The sequence below is a fragment of the Daphnia pulicaria genome, chromosome 7 (genome assembly GCF_021234035.1).
Source record: "Daphnia pulicaria isolate SC F1-1A chromosome 7, SC_F0-13Bv2, whole genome shotgun sequence".
NCBI classification, from domain to species: Eukaryota; Metazoa; Arthropoda; class Branchiopoda; order Diplostraca; family Daphniidae; genus Daphnia; species Daphnia pulicaria.
The window spans coordinates 6,131,622-6,149,137 of NC_060919.1; the positions used below are offsets into that span (position 1 = coordinate 6,131,622).

The 17,516-nt window shown below is 39.9% G+C and overlaps 5 protein-coding genes across 7 annotated transcripts in view; 2 read left to right on the forward strand and 3 right to left on the reverse strand.

Moving 5' to 3' along the window:
• LOC124348495 (nucleolysin TIAR-like) overlaps positions 1–3,294 on the reverse strand; it is a 60,866-nt gene extending 57,572 nt beyond the window's left edge. For both annotated transcript variants that reach the window (XM_046798721.1, XM_046798720.1), the window contains exons 1-3: positions 3,174–3,294; positions 2,777–2,826; positions 2,599–2,695 (exon numbers count right to left, since the gene is read on the reverse strand). In XM_046798721.1, the coding sequence (XP_046654677.1) occupies positions 2,599–2,695; positions 2,777–2,826; positions 3,174–3,176 (150 nt within the window). In that variant the 5' untranslated portion in view covers positions 3,177–3,294. The remainder of the gene's footprint in view (positions 1–2,598; positions 2,696–2,776; positions 2,827–3,173) is intronic.
• A 197-nt stretch (positions 3,295–3,491) lies between these two features.
• LOC124348400 (clathrin interactor 1-like) lies at positions 3,492–9,942 on the reverse strand. Of its 2 annotated transcripts, XM_046798604.1 has the most exons (10): positions 9,697–9,942; positions 9,531–9,610; positions 9,322–9,440; positions 8,937–9,261; positions 8,767–8,878; positions 8,469–8,706; positions 8,192–8,406; positions 7,951–8,126; positions 5,089–5,168; positions 3,492–4,714 (listed from the first exon to the last, which is right to left on the reverse strand). In XM_046798604.1, the coding sequence occupies exons 1-10, from the start codon at positions 9,735–9,737 to the stop codon at positions 4,316–4,318; spliced, it is 1,785 nt and encodes a 594-aa protein (XP_046654560.1). In that variant the 5' UTR covers positions 9,738–9,942; the 3' UTR covers positions 3,492–4,315. The 2 variants fall into 2 exon arrangements, with proteins under 2 accessions (XP_046654560.1, XP_046654559.1); XM_046798603.1 differs by lacking the exons at positions 3,492–4,714; positions 5,089–5,168 and adding an exon at positions 5,227–7,860.
• A 164-nt stretch (positions 9,943–10,106) lies between these two features.
• LOC124348404 lies at positions 10,107–11,748 on the forward strand. The gene is made up of 6 exons (XM_046798611.1): positions 10,107–10,389; positions 10,455–10,566; positions 10,628–10,900; positions 10,972–11,234; positions 11,299–11,387; positions 11,450–11,748. Exons 1-6 carry the CDS (start codon positions 10,217–10,219, stop codon positions 11,632–11,634), a joined length of 1,095 nt encoding a protein of 364 aa, XP_046654567.1. The 5' UTR covers positions 10,107–10,216; the 3' UTR covers positions 11,635–11,748.
• A 293-nt stretch (positions 11,749–12,041) lies between these two features.
• Positions 12,042–14,889, forward strand: LOC124348402 (kelch-like protein 3). The gene is made up of 10 exons (XM_046798609.1): positions 12,042–12,309; positions 12,379–12,571; positions 12,645–12,774; positions 12,843–13,145; positions 13,201–13,350; positions 13,421–13,588; positions 13,643–13,850; positions 13,915–14,093; positions 14,154–14,265; positions 14,329–14,889. The coding sequence occupies exons 1-10, from the start codon at positions 12,228–12,230 to the stop codon at positions 14,757–14,759; spliced, it is 1,956 nt and encodes a 651-aa protein (XP_046654565.1). The 5' UTR covers positions 12,042–12,227; the 3' UTR covers positions 14,760–14,889.
• A 60-nt stretch (positions 14,890–14,949) lies between these two features.
• LOC124348403 (tRNA (uracil-5-)-methyltransferase homolog A-like) lies at positions 14,950–17,434 on the reverse strand. The gene is made up of 7 exons (XM_046798610.1): positions 16,946–17,434; positions 16,720–16,878; positions 16,286–16,646; positions 15,751–16,220; positions 15,567–15,689; positions 15,289–15,508; positions 14,950–15,220 (listed from the first exon to the last, which is right to left on the reverse strand). The coding sequence occupies exons 1-7, from the start codon at positions 17,252–17,254 to the stop codon at positions 14,991–14,993; spliced, it is 1,872 nt and encodes a 623-aa protein (XP_046654566.1). The 5' UTR covers positions 17,255–17,434; the 3' UTR covers positions 14,950–14,990.
• Positions 17,435–17,516: the final 82 nt, after the last annotated feature.

Sequence of the window (17,516 nt, forward strand, 5' to 3'; positions counted from 1 at the left end):
TCCCACGATATGGTAACGTTACTCGTAAAGAAACGATAAGAGACATTCCCCAAAATGGGGAAACGCGGAAGGAGAAGTTCCCCTATGCAGGTTGACAGGTTTTCTCCATAAATAAGTGGCAAGAGTCGGAGGGAGGTGGCCTCCGGTCAAGAGTGAACCAGGTAAAAACAGGTAGGGATTTAAAAAATAATAAAAAAAAAGGTAGAAAAAAGCCATAGACAAAACACCGTATTCCGTCGACTAGGCCATCAAAACGGGCTAGGCAGTGCGGAGCGACGAGAAGGCATTTGAAGTGAAGAGAGGAAGAAAGAAATAACAAAATTCTGTTTCGTTTCATTGGAATTACCAAGTGAATTTTTATCATTTTCAGTTGCCGGAAATGAGTTTTAAAAGGATCTCTCGTTAACGAGGTTAGTGGGTCTATGTAAGAAATGATGGGACGTTTTGTTTCCGAGCCATCCCTTCATCTCATTCTTTTCGAGCTGCATCAAAATGGAAAAGACAGCGCGTCTCCTCGGCACAAGAGAGAGAAAGAGACACGACAAGCAGTCTGAAGTCAAATTCAAAACGATGTGGAGGAGAGATAAGAGCGCGGGAATCGGATCTGCATAGATCTGCCTCAATTTCAGAGCCACTTATGCAAAAACGGGTGAGCGACTTAAAGTCAAGACCAATCGGCCAATCTATCCTCCTTTTTAGTTCCCTCCCGGGACTATAAGAAGCAAGACGAGCGCCTATCGAGGAAAAGATATCGCGTTACAGTTTCGTGCTCTGAGAACCAACAAGAGAGAGAGAGAACACGCTCAACTTTGACATCCCTAAATGTTTACCTCCATTACAAAGAAAAGAAAAAAATGTATATACATGGCGAAGAGTGGCACAAGGAAAAATGGGATCGGACGATCAAAATTGTCCTATAAAGAGCATTTATACAGAAATGAATGTCAACTTTTTTTTTCTCTCCTACTCTCATTCAAGAGAAGAGCCAATCAACAAAAGAAAACAAGTAGTGGCAAGGCTATTCCTCGCCTGTCTCTCTGGGTCACATCTTTCTTTAGGGCAGTGGAATTTTATCGACCGCAATCGCCTTGCTGTCAACTCTTATTTGTTATTCACTTTTTTTTTTACGGTCGTGACAAAGCCAATGCGTCCAATTCAGGGTGTAACAAAAAAGATTCGTGACGCAACGTATAGCTGTAAAAACAACAACAAAATCGGAATAAGTGGGCGGAAGGAGAAGGAGAACGAAAAAGAAAGAAAAGATCCACCCAACCAGTGTCCATTTCGGGTAGATGAAACCAGATTCCACCAACACATGCAGAGCCAGCCAATCGAATGGCACACGTGACATCCACATAAAACCGGCGAGAAGAAGGAGAGAAGCTTTTCTTATTGGATACATCGAAGCGCGATTTTCGCATTATGAAGGACGCCTTCAGTCTCCAGCCGCGGGATGGATGTCCGTTACACCCGGCGAGCTACTGATGATGATCGTGATCATACGAGCGTGTTAAAAAAAAAAGGATCTGGAAAAGAGGTCCTTTTTTCTGGTCTTCTTTCGAGAATGTGACCTACTTGACTAAGGTTCCCGAGCGTAATGAAACTGGACTGCGCAAATCACGCACAAAACGGCACGATCCCGCTTGAAGCACTTCAACAACAAAAAACGAGGATGAGCAAGCAAAAACAAGATATCGAAATTAAAATTAGAGAACCCTTGTTTCAGGTTAGGTTCTTCATCTAGCTAAAATCAAGTGAAATCAAAACGTGTATTCTTTTGACTGAGAAATTATTCTGGAAAGGCAATACACGAGCATTAAAAACCGTTAAAGGGGGTGGTACACAAACTCTCCTTGGCACTTGTTATATAGAAGAAACTTTTTTTACGATTATAAAAAATAAATGAAATTAAAAAAAAGAATTGGTAACGTCTTTGTTTGGTCAATTAACAAAAAGAGAATAAAAAAAATGCCAGTAGTAGAAAAAAATTAATCTAGTAGTAGTAAAAAATAGTAATGAAAAAAGCTACCTTCCGACTTTGAGGTATAGCTCGGTTGCCGAGTCAATGGCATTTTTGCATTACCTTTTATGAAATAAGAAAAAAATCACTTATTGATTGGCAAGTCTTCCTTTTTTTGAACTGAGTTATTATAACAAAAAGAAGAAAAATTTCTAAACAACGAACATTCAAAACCCAAAATGGTTTTCCTACGAAAGACAGTTAGAAAGATTTTCTTTGAACTAGAATCAAGTGTCTGTTTTCAAATGTGTCAAGATTTAATTTAGTTGAATTTTTTTGCTTTTAAAGACACCGGTCAAATTTCGACTGCTATATGAGAAAAAACAAAACAGCCAAGGAGAGTGAGTGTACGCACCTGTTTTTCTAATGCTTGTGATGTTGCATCCTCGATAACCTCTCAGCTGGTGCCCAAACTCCTCCTTCCCAGATCAGTGGGATTGTGGTCTGTAATAGCTAAATCTAGTGTGCTTGCAGTCCCATAAAGCTTGCTTGAGCCTCCCACTCATCACAAGGTGCAAATCAGACTGGGAAAAAGTAGGGAAGGATTGGTTTGGGTCTCAGGTCTGGACTGACTTTACCTCGTGTATGATTTTGCAGCCCTTGACTGTCCCGATTTGTCCAAATAGCACCATAATCAACTCTTCTGTCACCGAAGGATCCAAATTCCCCACATAACTGTATTCAAATAAAATAAAGCATTAGTAATTATACTTAGAAAAAATGTATTGACAAAAAATTGTCCAATTTGTAACTTACAGTGTTCTGGGAAAGGCCTCAGACTCTCCCATTGAAATGCTCATGGTGTCCTGAAAAATAAAAATACAGAATAACAACAATGAACCAAATTTATTAATAAAATAAACATCTACTGTCAAATAATTTGTCAAGGAGGAAATGTCACATTAAAGAGATGGCTATGTCATGAGAAAAGCTCAAGCCGGCACAATAATCAAAACCGTTACATGCAGTGTGTGTACATTGCGGGTGAAAGGAACTAGAACCAGACAAAAATTTCGGCTGCCATTTACGAGGGGCGTAATGTCAAAATGGAACCCATATACATGGAATCAATTATATATAAAACTAGCCAAGAATGCAGTTATTTCGAAAGTAACACTAATGTTAATTAAAACAGTTTACTATGTTAATTTACCATTGCTTAAAATGTGAAGAAATCGGCGTATTCGTGATGACGTGGGGCAAAGCAAGGCACTGTGGAACTTTAGTGGGTCTGTCTGTGTCGGCTAAAAGTCTGATCATCTAAAGCAGCGTTGCCATTTTGTGGCTGTTGTATTTTTGCCCATTTCCTCTATTAACAATTATTGGCACCTTTGAATTTTTGACAGAAATTTTGAAGCTTGTATTTTTTTTTATTTCTTATTGTTTGTACGATTTGAGCCGAATTATTTATTAATATAAAAACACCGTTCTAGTGATAAATAATAAAAAAGATATTTCTGACACGAAGATGTTCAATCACCAATGTTTATTGTGCAACCAAAGTATTGCGGTAATACAACATGGGTATAATTTCGTCATTTATTCTGGTTATTTCATTTTATTCTCCATCAATGCGCGGAACGAATAACAAAATCGTAGAGGAGACAATCGGTTTTCTTTCTCTAATGTTTCTCATGATGCTAGATAACGATACATTCACAAATTTTACATTATTATAGCTACCAGTTTTTATCATTTGCAGGGACTCCTCTTCGAAAATTCGTCATTCTTCCCTCTCTCTCAAAGTACTGAGCTCGCCTAAACATGTATAAATCATTTTCTTCGTTCACATCAACACGGATGAAAACAACATTGGAAAATAAGGGGGAAAAACAGACATTTCCTTCCCCATCATCTATGAAGGAAAAGAAGGAAAAAATTAAGGCAATTGTGTCATCTCACACACACCAACACCTTTCTTGCTCCCTGTTTTTTTGTTTTAACATATTATATATTCAAAAATAAAGACCCCAAAAGAAAAAATGAAACAATCAGGATATTGGATTGAATGATGTGTGTGTGTGTGGCGTCTACAACCGGCATGTAATCTCAACTCCTACGACCCCAATGAAGTCGGGATATGAAAAAAAAATTTTTTTAGAAGATTAATCCTTCTGTTTCGACAGGGAATGATCGAAAAAGTCGGATTCTCAACGAAAGAAAAATCAAAGAGGAACATAGGTATAAGGCGATCACTATTGTTTCGCGTTTTTGCTTTTAAAAAGAATCGGCTTGACGCTAACGAGGGGGAAAATGAAATTTTTGAAGAGAGAAGAAGAAAAAAAAGACGAATTTTTATTTGCCAAAGGCGGAATGGAATGGTGTGCTGATGTTGGGAGCGGCTCCGTTGGGGTTGGCCAGCATGTTAGGCATCACCCCTGGGTGGTTGGTGAATCCGCTCATGTTTCCTCCGCCACCGTAAGGATTGGGAGCTATTGTGGATGCAATACCCATCGGTCGAGGGTTCATGTTCATCATCGGCGTAGGTGCCATGCCTGCTGACATGAAAGGCAACGAGGCTGGAGCCGCATTGGTAATGAGCATAGGCTGAGGAGACGTCGGTCCCGAACTTGCCAACTGGTTCATCGAAGGCGCGTTGCTTCTGGGTTTGCCTGTCAACGAGAGGTTGTCAATGTTTATATTCAGCCCGCCAACGTCGCTCCAAGTCCTTCCAGAGTTGGCTCCCCCCATTCTCTGCAATCAAGACACAAGGGAAATTACAGACACAACTTACAACGTATACACGTTCACACACACACACAGCGAACCACATCAAAATTAGCATATTAGGCGAACAAACACGTCGCAACACGGAGTGTGTGTGAGCTAGAGAGAGAGAGCAAGGTTTATTAGCTCTGACCTTTGCTCCACTCTCGCGAAGATGACGCGAAAAACAAATGTAGACTGTGAGAGAAATACACACACAAAGACGACAAAAAAGATGCAGATCAAAGGTTTTGTCATGGAACGCAGTTTAGCAATGAATACGACTAGCGTTCATTTTTACCAATAAGAAAATGAAACAAGTGGCTTTTGTTCTTTTTTAAATATAGCATCAGGCAACCTACATTCGTGTGTGATGATGCCATCGGAGCTTGCGGGCGTGCAGTTGGATACGCTAGAAGGGACACCGGCTGAAGCGAAGAACCTGCAATCGAGTAACAAAAAAAAAAACGAGAAAAAAAAAGACAAATAAAAATCTCGCATTCACTGAAGACAATTGACATGTATTGGAGACTTCTTCTTGGTACGTGTGTTACAAACGCCAAATGTAACGGTTCATGTATTCAGTTGATGGGCCAGCAGAGAAATGGCATTCTGGGCGAGTGAACGGACTTGAGTTGACGGGTCGTGCTCCATCGCTTCCAGCAGCCAGTCTTTCCAATCAGCGATTTCCAATGCATGATTAGCCATTAACTGGTGATTGCTGACTGACAACAGAGATTGAATAAACGCTGTCAGTGACGCTTCCCGGACGCTGGGTTCGCGATGCAAACGAAGAAACCAGATCATGTCGACGAGAGTGCGGACCATTCGTTCCGTCAATGGCACAGGCCCCGTGCAGTGCAAGATGGTTGTCAAAGTTCGAATCAGAGATGAAAGCAAAACAAAATCTTGGTCCATTAGACTCAAATGAACTAGACAGCGGTCTAACTTTTCAGCCAGAGGGAAAAAGAAATATCCTGCTAGGGGACTGAAGCAATTCTGGTATTTCACTGGCTCATGGCGATGGCTGGTAGAGGAGAAACGGCGCGTATTGGCCTCAATTCGTCGTGACACAACTTGACGCCAATCTTGTCTGTCGGAAACAACTTGCTGGACAGAATTCGTGTCTTCAATGCTTGACGTAGTGGAAACTGGTCGAGATGAAAGCTCTTGGACTGCAGTACTAATAACATGGAGCATGTCCAGTCTTTGAACCACAGAGTAATTAGTTCGGTAGAATTCGCCGGTAAGAAATTGGGCCGACTCCATCGGTTGCGAAACGCACACAGCAATCAATCCTCGTCTTCGTAATCCGATGAAATCAGGAAGTGAAAACTTGTCTTGAAGATGGATTAGAATGGACAGAAGTTGACTAGCAAGCGAAGGATGCTCACGAGGCAGTTGCTGACGAATAATTTCTTCGCTGACTTCAAGAGCCAAACGTAATTTCTCGTACTCTTCTGCTTCATTTTGAGTGTTACCCAGCATGTCCATAAGGTCACGAATGTAATACGGAGCTTCAAATTTTGACTCGACAGTATCTTCCGACATGTCGTAAGGTTCTAAATCGTCGTCGCTATCTAAATCTTCTTGAGATGTTACTGTTTTCAGGATCTGCTTCGACTGGGAAGATGGTTGTAATACTGCTACAGGTGGTTTTACTTGGTGTTGATCGTAGTTTGATGGGATATTCGGACTTGTAGTTTTCTGAATCCTTTCTAGCACGGTTTCAAAGTCCTCAACATCGCATTCTTCATTTTCTTTCGGAAGAAGAAGATCCTGAAGCTGGAGAACCAATGCATCCGTTTTATCGTAAGTAAATTCCAATGCAGGCCCATCCGGATGAATGCGTCTTGTGCAAACCTCAGCAACAAACATTCCAATTATTCTGACAGCCACTTGAGGAGATTCCAAATGATGGTTTACACCTTCTCTCAACATCCGGTGTAACTCCACCCTTTGCATCGAAAGCTTTTCCGGCGGAAGGAGGTATAGGGCAATGATCAGACATTTAGTAATAAATTCGTGCTGTTCCGGAGATGTGAGAAGTAGGGCATTCTTATCACTCCACACTGAAAGTAAGTTGACGGTTACTTTCAATAAAGTCTCCGAGTGGTCGGCTAGAAAAGTCAAAACATTGCGGCCAACTCTTGTGCAGGTAAAGCCCCGAAGAAGTAGTAGTTTTGAGCAGAGTAAACGCTGCAAGCGATCTTCCATAGGGAACTGAGAAATTCCCAAGAGTCGTTTAAAAGTAATAGTTGATTGAGACCATTTTGAAATGTACGTCACAACTTGTTCGAGACACCGATCATCTAGTGAGCGCATCAAGGCAGCCCAAAGTCTCCGGGCGATGAAATTGTTTTTAGTTAGGCTGTTTATAAGTTCTATAAGCGGCTCCAGTAAGTAATTTGGGTTGGATTTGGCACACAAACTAGCCACAAGCACAGCTAGGGGCTCTACCTTGACGTTGACAGAATGCTGCATGGCCTGACTTAGAATAAACAAGCACCGGGCTAGTTGAAACGCGATGGAGCGACAGTAACCGGCAGGAGCCAGCTGGAGAGGTAAATACCTTTGCAAAACGTTTCCCAATACATCCGGTAAACTAGCGACCTGCTGTACCCAATCTTCTTCCCATTGCCATCTATCGGTCAAGTTGAACGACGGAGAAATACAACTGAAGAGGAATGCGTCTGATGCGATTAGGCGACTTACTAGAAGCACCAACGCGTCACGGCGTTTACTAGGCATCAAATCCTTAATCGATTGTGTCAGGGTGTGGAGTGATTCTTCAGCCGGACCAGCCTTTATCCAAACGAGAACCATGTCATCTTCAGGGGCGACAGCTAGCATGGCTTCCAAAATTGGCCGATAATGATTCAACGTAAACTCCCGGCATTCTTCGCTGAGAGTATCAATCAGACAAAGCTTTTGTGGCGTCGGTAGACCGGGAAGTAGTCGAGCCAGTTCAATCGTTAATTTGCGGCATTCGGTCCGCAGCTTGGGGGTTGCAAGTATCTTCATTAGACGACCCACTTGGGTTTTCCAAACCTCTTCTGATTTCGGTGGAACGGACGTAATTGAAAGCTGTTCGACCTCGGAGCAGATTGTTTCATCATCCAGTGGAGCAGGGACTATTACACAATCAAGACTTACCCGTCTTTACTGTTCCCGATTGAAAAACTTCTTATTGATCTAAGCTAACCAATCATTAAGTTGATTACCTGGAGGCATAACGTTCGTTGAAAAGGCATTGAAGGGCATGGAGGATGGGCCGACGGGAGCTGGTGCCAAAAGATCATCAAGAAGAAAAGCGTCTTGGCTTGGAGTAGTAGCAGCAGCAGCTTGGGGGATAGCTGGAGACGAATCGAACACAGCGCCAAAGTTGGCAAAGCTATCGCTGAAATAAAAGAAAAATAGAGTGACGATCATGTTTCATTTTCATATTCATATATATTGACCTACCTGGTAGAAGCTTGTGTAGCTGCTTGGGAAGAGAAGGCACTGGAAAAATCACCAAAATCTCCATTGGCACCGCTGTCAACCCCGCGCGGATCGAAGTCGTCTAAGATATTTGCAGCTGTGTTTGTTGCCGTCGTCGTGGCATTACCGGGATTTCCAAATACGTCCGCTAGCAGATCACTTGAGCCGTTGTCATTTGTTGGTTGTGTAACAGGATTCTGAGTATTTAAATTATCTTTATGAACAGATACGTTTGCGTGAAAATAAATATCTTTTTTACGGATAAGCTAGTTGTAGCGGGATCTACTTTATAGAAAGCAGCTGCTCCCAAATCAATCTTTTTTGTAGGTTTTGCACTGGTGGACTTGACACTGGTGGGTTTCTCGACATCAAATCTTAATTCCTTGTCCTGACGCTTAGGTGGTTCATCACTATCACGGAATTCACCACCAAAGCGACCACTAGATTTGGACTCTATTCCTGAAGAGATGTCTCGCCGATCCGTAGATTCGTCCGCACTGCAAAATTACATAACGACTGAGTTCCATTTAATCTAAAAAATATAGACAAATATCTACCTGATATCAGACGAGTTATCATCGTCGTTCTTCCTTCTTGAAGAACCATTTCCGCGATTAGCATCCCAATCGCTAAATTCATCATTTCGTCGCCGTGGTGCTTCTTCCCAACCTTGCAAAAATTGATAAGTTTATACAGTCTTAAACAAATATAAGAAGGGAAAACTCACTTCCTCCACTAGCTCCTCCACCACCACCACCTCCTCCTCCTCCACCTCTGTAGCCCATCCCCATACCTAAAGTATCATTAGACATTCCAACATATTTGTCCTTGTTCTTCTTCGCCTTCTTTCTTTCTTCACGCAACTTGTCATCATCTTGAATGAAGTCAACCATCTCTTTCACTTTGTGTCTAATGTTGACTCCCTGATCTTTGCCTTGTTCATCAACACAGGTATAATTCTCCAACCCTCGCAAATCATACAGGTGTTCTCTTGCAGATGTAACAACTCTTTCAGAACCATTCTTGATAAGATAATTCAACAACAGCAACGACTAAAAGAGAAAATTAGGTCAGAAAAAATTGAATTGTGTCATTTTTCTCTTGTAGCCTACTTTATAAGTTCTCCGCCAATTTTTCCTTTCACCCAACATTCGCTTCCACAACATACCCATAACTTCAGGAAATTGTTCATATGTAAATGTTGCTTGTGCAACTTCTTGCATTAATTGTCCTATTGACAGAAAAACAATTTAACAGTTAGTCAAAAGCACAGATTCAAGTCACACAATCAGAGTGACAGAAAACATTCAATAGAACTCACCAGTTGGTCCCCAGGCTTCATCATTTGTAGCTTCTCTTACTTTAGCTTCAATTTCAGTATAGTTCATAACCACATTTGTCCTAATAAGTATGAATGACGTAATTAGATCAAAACATAATACAAACTGTAATTACGCAAGCAATCAAGTATTTAACAAAATAATTACACTTTGTCGGCGATTTCTCGGACTTTCCAAAGACCCAACATTTTTAATTGCGTCAAGTCCTATAGGACGGATTTCCAATATTGAGTGATGTGAAAGATACACCTGGATTTATCAGTTTAGACACCAACTAAGATTTAATTCAAGAAATGTCAACACTCGGAACAACAAAACAGTTATGGCCGCTGTTGGACTGACATCTTTGGAGCTACGTCACTAAAGTTTACTCGTGCCAATTAGTTAAAACATAAAAGTAACGAATGTGCGACGGATTTAATTAATTGCAGAGGAATTCTTACATAATAGTGATTATTAGGCAATAACATTTATTAGAAAATTGTGAATATTTAATTAACTTTTACGTCAGCCCGAATAATTCTTTTGGCAACGTCGGCAGAAGAACTTTCGAACCGAACTAAATATTTTGGAAATTTGTTTTGATCGGTTTTGATCGGTTTTGATCGGTCGATTTCTGTTTTGTAAGCTGTGATTCTGTTGTTTATTGAAGTACAAATAATTTCAAATGGAGAGTAATGAAATGGAGACTAAACTTTGGGGTGGTTTTGTTGATGAAACAAGTAATTTCACGAGTCCATACTTACTTAGTTTCGATGAGATCGAAAAGCTCAGCAAAGACTTTGTGCCCTGCTCATCGAACAAAAACGTCAAGTCGGAGAATCTTATGACAACCCAAGTGTACGTTAAACACTGTTAGATAACATAGCCTACAAAGCTTAATCATTTAAATTTTTTTATTCCAGGATTCCCATCTCATACTTTGAAACAGATCCTATTACTCAACACAACATTCAACTGGTTCAATACACAAAGCAGATGCAAGAACTTCTTCAGCACATTGAGAAATCTTACAAAGTATGCTAAAATGTACATATTTTTAAACACTCCATTCACTAAAGAAAAATGATGTTATTAGAAATTCAATCCAGAGAATATCCCAATTGTCCCATCAAAGCCTGCTAGACAACACATTCAGCAGCACCCATCCATGAAGCTGACTAGAAGAGGAGTACAACAGGTACTGCATAGGTCGATATACCAGGTTTGTGCTCATGAAGGATTTGACAGTACCACTGAATCAGTAATGTCAGTGTTAGCTGGAGTGGTGGAAGAGATGCTCATGAAGTTTTGTACCCTACTGAAAGTAAACACTGAGCGTGAAGTATTGGGGCAATCAACAGGATTTGTGGTAAGTTGCATACATAATATTTTAATGTTGTCAAGTTATATTCTATGTGGTGTGTTATCATTATTGCAAAGGATGCAATGGAAAGGACCTTGTTTGATGTGGGCATTAACGGTGTCAAAGATCTTCACATCTTCTATACTAATCGAGTGCTACGATACAACGACCGTCTCAGACAACAAAGCCACAATCTCCATCGAGCGTGCGTGAAAGCTGTTACACAGTTTGACAACTCAAAGGTAACAGGTCCTGCAACACCTTGGGAAGAATCAGAATGGGCAGAATTGACAGAGTGGAGCGTAAACGAACCTCTGGATATAGACAGTTCTTTCAATAGGTGTGTAAGAAATATTTGCATCAAAATTGAAAGGAATATTTCTAAGTGTTTCATGGTTCTTTAGAGAAGTGAACGTCAAATCTGAATCAAACACAAACCATGAAGCCGTCAATCAGTTACATTTAGAGGACAATACGGCCATCTCTGCGCCTGGTAAACGTCAATCTTTCCGTTTCCTTTCACCTGTTACTTTACTTGGTGCAATTGTTATACAGGAATTGAATCTGGATTAAGGATGCTGTACACGCTTGAGCAACAAGAAGCAATGGGAGTACCTAGTTTTGGACGAGCACAAAGTTCCAGTAAAGAAGACAGTGCGTCACCTACCTTTTTCGCGGGTTCTGATTCTATTTCCCCAAACGCTAAACAAAACGGGAACAAAAAACTACGCAAATTTTAATGTGTACTTAAGTTAATGGATAAAATTTCTGATAAAAATTTCTATGGTTGTATGTGATTAATATGTTTCATTCTGAATAATGATACTAAGGAAATATAACGAGTTTGAGTTCGATATTCTATTTTTAAAATTATATCCCATACGTCTCAGAAAAAAAAAACATTGAATATAACTCCATTCGTTTTGTGCAAGTATTTAGGCACTTAACCTAGCTCTGATCCTCGGTCGGTTATTTTATAAAGAAGGAAAGCATTATCGTGACAGATTTCCTGGCGTTTACAAGTCCCAGATCGGCGTGAATGACTTTATGCCTGACTAACTAGAGCCCTGGGCGTGCCTGTAAAAAAACATGATTTCGTGCGTGAGCGTGAACTGCGTGAATGTTCGATTTGGCAACCGCGAATTGTAAACAAAAACAAAATTGTTCGCCTGCTGCGTAGTTTACAGTTAATGTCTTACTCAAACGGTGAAATATTGTTCATTTTCCCAGCGCCTCCAGCTTTTTTTTAGTTATCTATTTTCTTTTTGGTGAAATAATTAATGGTTTTAAAGATTTTGGTATTAATTTAATTTGCTGAAAGACATAAATTGTCATGCTTGGGTATGAACAGGGAATCAGAAACTGTAATGCATGTTCCCTCAGTGTTCAACAGGCAAATCCTTCATTTGACTCAAGTAGGCTACAAATTCCAAAGATAATTAAATTTTAAGTGAGTTTGCTTACTGATAATTTTTTTCTTACAGGTGGTGATCAAGACAATGGAGGCCAAGGGACTGATGTTTGGGATTTTAGAGATGCTGTATTTCCTACTGTCTTGATGGATGGGTTAAATTACTTGCGTACTTCTGGCTTGCTCTGTGATGTCATTCTCAATACTGGAAATGATGAACACCCAGCACAAAGAGTCGTCCTTGCAGCTGTGTCACCATATTTTCGGTTATATGCAACTTGTAGCAATCAATTAACAGTCAATCACTTGACTTAACTGTAAAATTGATTGGAACATCAGGGCAATGTTTTCTGGTACTGGAACTAGCCATGAATTTCTTGAAAGTAAACAAAACAAAATAACTCTTCATGATATTGACTCTGCTATTCTTGGACAGATTTTGAATTTCATTTACACAGCTGAAATTCAGGTATGTTATAGGGATTAATTATGCCAATATTTGTTAATTATTAAATTAATTTTTTTTAAATCTTGTAGATGAATGAAAATAATGTGGGTGATTTTCTTGTTGCTGCTGACTTCCTACAAATAAATTCCCTGCAAAACCTCTGCTGTCAGTATTTGCGTTCACAAATGAATGCTTCCAATTGCGTCGGCATTTACCTAAGTGCGAAATCTCGCAACTGTAGGGAACTTGCTGTTAACGCCAAACGATATGCATTGGAACATTTTCGTCATATCGTTCAGGAAGAAGAATTTCTCCAGTTACCTTTCAGTGAGCTCAAAGGAATTCTCGAATCTCATCTGCTGAATACAACAGGAGAAGGAGAGCTTTTGGAGGTTTGTTTAAACAATATGTAAATACGGGGTGGTTAATATTTAACATTTTCTACAGACAATTACGAAATGGGTCGAACATAAACCAAGTGAGAGATTACAGTTCCTTCAGTCACTTGTGTCCGAAATTGATATCTGGCAAGTTCCCGCAGAAAAGCTCCTTTCATTTGTTAATTCGGAAATTCTGTTAAGACGCCTTCGAGATTCGGTACAAATTTTATTGTTTATTTTTTTAAAGTAAATTTCCTAACTTAACATATATTTGAATGGATTGTAAGGGTTTTACATCTGAGCAACTCCAATTGAATGATGCAGTTGTCCTTGGTGGCGATTTTAAAATGGCCGTTGACAAAATTCTCTCGCAGCGCTGCGACAGTCCTTGCTCTAAAGCTCAATCACACCAAGTCGCACATTCCAAGAAAATTAGACATTCCTACGAACAAGAAGTTAAAATTTTTATTTATTTTCCCATGTTCAATCTACTAACCAATGTATTGTAGGTAATTGTTGCTTTGGGGGGAGAATCCAGTGGCTTTGTTTTGAACTCTATGGAATGCTACACGCTAGGCTACGATGGATGGCGATGCTCTATACCAACAGCAGTAGCCCTTTCAGGAATCCCGAATCCTACTCAAGTAATGCCACCCATGCGGACGCAAAGGATTTTTCCTGCCTGTTGCAGTGCTGACTATACTATCTTTGTTATTGGTGTGGCATTTTTTTTCTGAATATCTTCTTCATTATTACGGAATAATCTAACAAAGTTGTTTAGGTGGAATTTGCGGAGGAAAACTCATCGATTCTTGTGAGTTTTATAGCGTGCAATCAAATGAGTGGATCTCTCTTGCTCCTTTACCTATTGGCATTCACGGGAGCGGAGCTGCTCTTCCCAATCAAGTTCTGTGTGTAATTGGTGGCCGAAGTGACCAAGGCATTGAAAAACGCGCTTGGGTAAGAACATTTTTCCCCTCTGTTTAATCACCTTGTTTACAAAAATTGTGTTGACTTAAGGTATATGAGGAACGTTTTAACCTATGGGAAGCCCTTCCTCCCATGCAATTGCATCGCGTTCATCATGGCGTTACATCACTCAATTGCTTGTTGTATGCGGTTGGAGGGCTTGGTAATAAGTCACAATAAGATTTTTTTAAAGAAACTTCACTAATAATACCTATTCTCGTTTCAGGTGGAAAACAACATACAGATGAACAATTTCTGTCATCCGTCGAATGCTACGATCCTGCTCTACAGCGCTGGATCCCAATAGCACCGATGCACGAAGCTAGGGCGTATTGCGGAGTAGTTACTGTGGGCTCTTTCCTCTACGCAATCGGGGGATTTAACGGAATCTCTTGGCTGCGTTCCATGGAACGGTACAATCCTCTCACCAACCAATGGACTTTACTTACTCCGATGAGTGTGGCGCGTAGCTCTTTCGGTACAACTGTATGGAATGGTAGGATCTATGTTATCGGCGGATGTGATGGCATTCATCTACTTAATACCGTCGAAAAATTCAATCCTCGTACCAACCGTTGGCACTGTGCCCAAGCGATGCAAGTACGTCGCTTGGGTTTAGGAGCAGCTACAGTGAAAATACCACTCAAAATGGAATGAGATATTTACTGCATTCTCTACAAATTTTCTATTTAAATGGATTCGACTCAATGGTGATAGCATTATCATATAGCTGTATGTGTTAATTAGGAATGGGTTTACTCATTAAAGTCGCCCGTCTAGTCTTTTACTGTATAAATATTATTTTTTAAATGTAAATTTTAACTTTTCAAATAATTATACGTTTGGATTGTCTTAAATTGCAATTGTTGTATTTACCCATCCACATTTTTATGTGGGTCGATAACGCTCCAAAACCAAAATAAATTCACAGTGTGGCGTATCCGGGAACAGGTCGACCGCCATAGCTTTGACAGGAATGAAAGGAATCCCGCCATACGCATTAGATTGAGCACGGCACAAGTCGATAAAAGATTTCATCGCTGCCTGAGCATTACACGAAATGTAGATTAATCTTTCTATGCGTTCAGCACTGCGCAGTAATTGACAGCATTTCTTATCTAAAGAAGAAAACAATGGAATTACGAAAACACCCATGGCGATGCATGAAGTAAAAGTAAAATAATACGTAGTCCAGCTCGGGGAGGATCCAAAATTGCCACGATCTTGCCACCTTCAACACCTTCTTCCAAATCCTTTTGCTTTATGCTATCTATCAGATTATTTACTTCGTCTTCTGCTTTTCCAGCAACGAATACACAATTCGTGATGCCATTCTTTGAAGCATTACTTTTTGCGTCCTCAACTGCACTTTCTACCAATTCTACGCCGTACACGCGACGACATTTCTGAACAAACAGTCAAAAATTTAGTAACATGTCAGTATTCTAAAAATTAGATTCCTACCTTGGCTAGTGATAGGCCAATAGTTCCTGTACCGCAACACACGTCGAGGATATTGGTGTTACTGTCTATCTCTGCAATTTCAGCTATTTTGTTGAAAAGAACTTCAGCCGCCAATGTGTTCACCTAAAATTGAAATTATTGTAGTTGAATGGAAAAAGAGACACACTGTTTCACTTTTAAGAACCTGAAAGAAAGCAAGTGGAGAAATTGAGAACTCGAGGCCACATAATTTTTCAACCAAGTGAGTGCTGCCCATTATACGCTCGGGTGGTGAATCCTCCCCCGACTTTTTCGGTCCAACGGCTTCAAAATAGAGAGAAATAATCTTGTTGGCTTCCGCAACTTTTTTCAATTCGCTCTTGACCGAATCCAACTCTTCGGTCGACAGATTTTGTGGATGCACCTGAACAACGGCTAACACTTCTCCAGCCAAATTAGTGCGAACAAGAACTTGTCGCCAGAAGCCTGAGTGATCTTCAGGATTGTAAGGCTTGCGACCTGAAGCCCTAAAATATTCTTCGAACACTCGAACAGCTTCTCTCATCGCGTCGGAGATGAACGCTAAATGGGAAACGGGTCCAACAGCATAGGAACCTTCTTTATACGTGCTTATTCGAAATCCCAAAGTAATTTCATCGGTTTCTGGGTTCACACCTATAGAAATAATTGATGGTATTACATGTTCACAGATGTTAAAAGTATTTACACTGTTTAATTACCAACAGTAAATTCACACTTGTTCCTGTATTTTTCACTGACTGGCGACGGGATCATTTCGGTAAATTCACAAATCGCACCGTGTGCAACCTTTTTGCTTTGGATGAAATGTCCTGCTTTCTGATGTGCATTTCGAACTTCTTTTGTCAGTTTCTTTAAAACAGTTAGCATGTCTTGTTTCTTTAGTGAAAGCTGTTCTGAATATGGCTTGCCAGCATAAGGTACAGTTTTCTTTGTGATTTGCTCAGTGATTGTAAGTGTCTCAGTCTTCAGTTCTTTTCTAGCTTTTTTCTCTCCATCAACCTCAGCTTCAGCCTCAGCTTTCCTTTTCTTTATGAGAGGATCCTGCATAGGCTTTGCCAACTACAAAGATTGACAAAACAAATTGTGAACAGATCAAATTAAAGGTTGAGAAGCACAAAATAATGATACAAACCTTAACATCCAGAGTGTTTCCTTTATACACAATGCCTTTCAATTTTTCCATGGCCTTATCTCGTTCTTCTTCATTGCGAAAAGAGGCAAACACATATCCTTTCATCAGTTTCATTTTGTTTGTGTTGATATCTTGCCTTTGGAGAAACTTTTTCAAGTGCTATTAAGAAAATTATAAATTAAAGACTATTCTAAGATGTAGACATTATGCAGTTTTAAAATCTTACCCCAGCACCATAGTACTTTGGTAGATTCATGATTTCAATTTTAAAGTTTTCAGAACAAAACTCTGGACGATTCAGATAAGCATAAGGATCCAAGTTTACATCACTTCCACCATTTTCACCATTGTCTTGATCTTGTTGGGGATTTAATTCTGGTTCAATTGATGTATTTTCATTGTTCTCAAGTTTTACTGCATCTGAAGGTGTTACTTCTTGATTATTTGAACTGCAATTTGACTCTGGTTCTGCAGATAAATTTTCATCCACCAACTCTGATTTCTCCTCCTTGATAATTACATTCTCCACTTCCATGTTGATATTATAATGAACACAAAAAGATATTTCTGTGTTGGAAAGATTGCTTTTCTATCACAGATAACAATTTTTTATGACCCGAATTCTTGCTATTCGAGTCGTGAAACAAACCAATGAAAGAACACGTGCAAGTCCAGTTAGGTCTTTACGGTCACGAAAAATTGAAAATGTGTCAAAAAAAGTTCGTCTGCTAGAAAAAAACCAAAGAAGACTGTTCTAACTACTACTAGGAAAATCGAAAAAAACGCAATTCGCGAAT

Coding starts and splice junctions, on each gene's coding strand:
- LOC124348400 (XM_046798603.1), bottom strand. CDS start 9,737: ATGTTGGGTCTTTGGAAAGTCCGAGAAATCGCCGACAAAGT. Junction 9,441..9,530: donor TGAAGCCTGGGGACCAACTG/GTGAGTTCTATT, acceptor TTCTGTCAATAG/GACAATTAATGCAAGAAGTT. Junction 8,407..8,468: donor CCGCTACAACTAGCTTATCC/GTAAAAAAGATA, acceptor TTAAATACTCAG/AATCCTGTTACACAACCAAC.
- LOC124348404 (XM_046798611.1), top strand. CDS start 10,217: ATGGAGAGTAATGAAATGGAGACTAAACTTTGGGGTGGTTTTGTTGAT. Junction 10,901..10,971: donor GGCAATCAACAGGATTTGTG/GTAAGTTGCATA, acceptor ATTATTGCAAAG/GATGCAATGGAAAGGACCTT. Junction 11,235..11,298: donor ATAGACAGTTCTTTCAATAG/GTGTGTAAGAAA, acceptor ATGGTTCTTTAG/AGAAGTGAACGTCAAATCTG.
- LOC124348402 (XM_046798609.1), top strand. CDS start 12,228: ATGCTTGGGTATGAACAGGGAATCAGAAACTGTAATGCATGTTCCCTC. Junction 12,775..12,842: donor TTTACACAGCTGAAATTCAG/GTATGTTATAGG, acceptor TAAATCTTGTAG/ATGAATGAAAATAATGTGGG. Junction 13,851..13,914: donor CTATACTATCTTTGTTATTG/GTGTGGCATTTT, acceptor AAAGTTGTTTAG/GTGGAATTTGCGGAGGAAAA.
- LOC124348403 (XM_046798610.1), bottom strand. CDS start 17,254: ATGGAAGTGGAGAATGTAATTATCAAGGAGGAGAAATCAGAGTTGGTG. Junction 16,647..16,719: donor GAAACACTCTGGATGTTAAG/GTTTGTATCATT, acceptor CAATCTTTGTAG/TTGGCAAAGCCTATGCAGGA. Junction 16,221..16,285: donor CAAGTGTGAATTTACTGTTG/GTAATTAAACAG, acceptor TTATTTCTATAG/GTGTGAACCCAGAAACCGAT.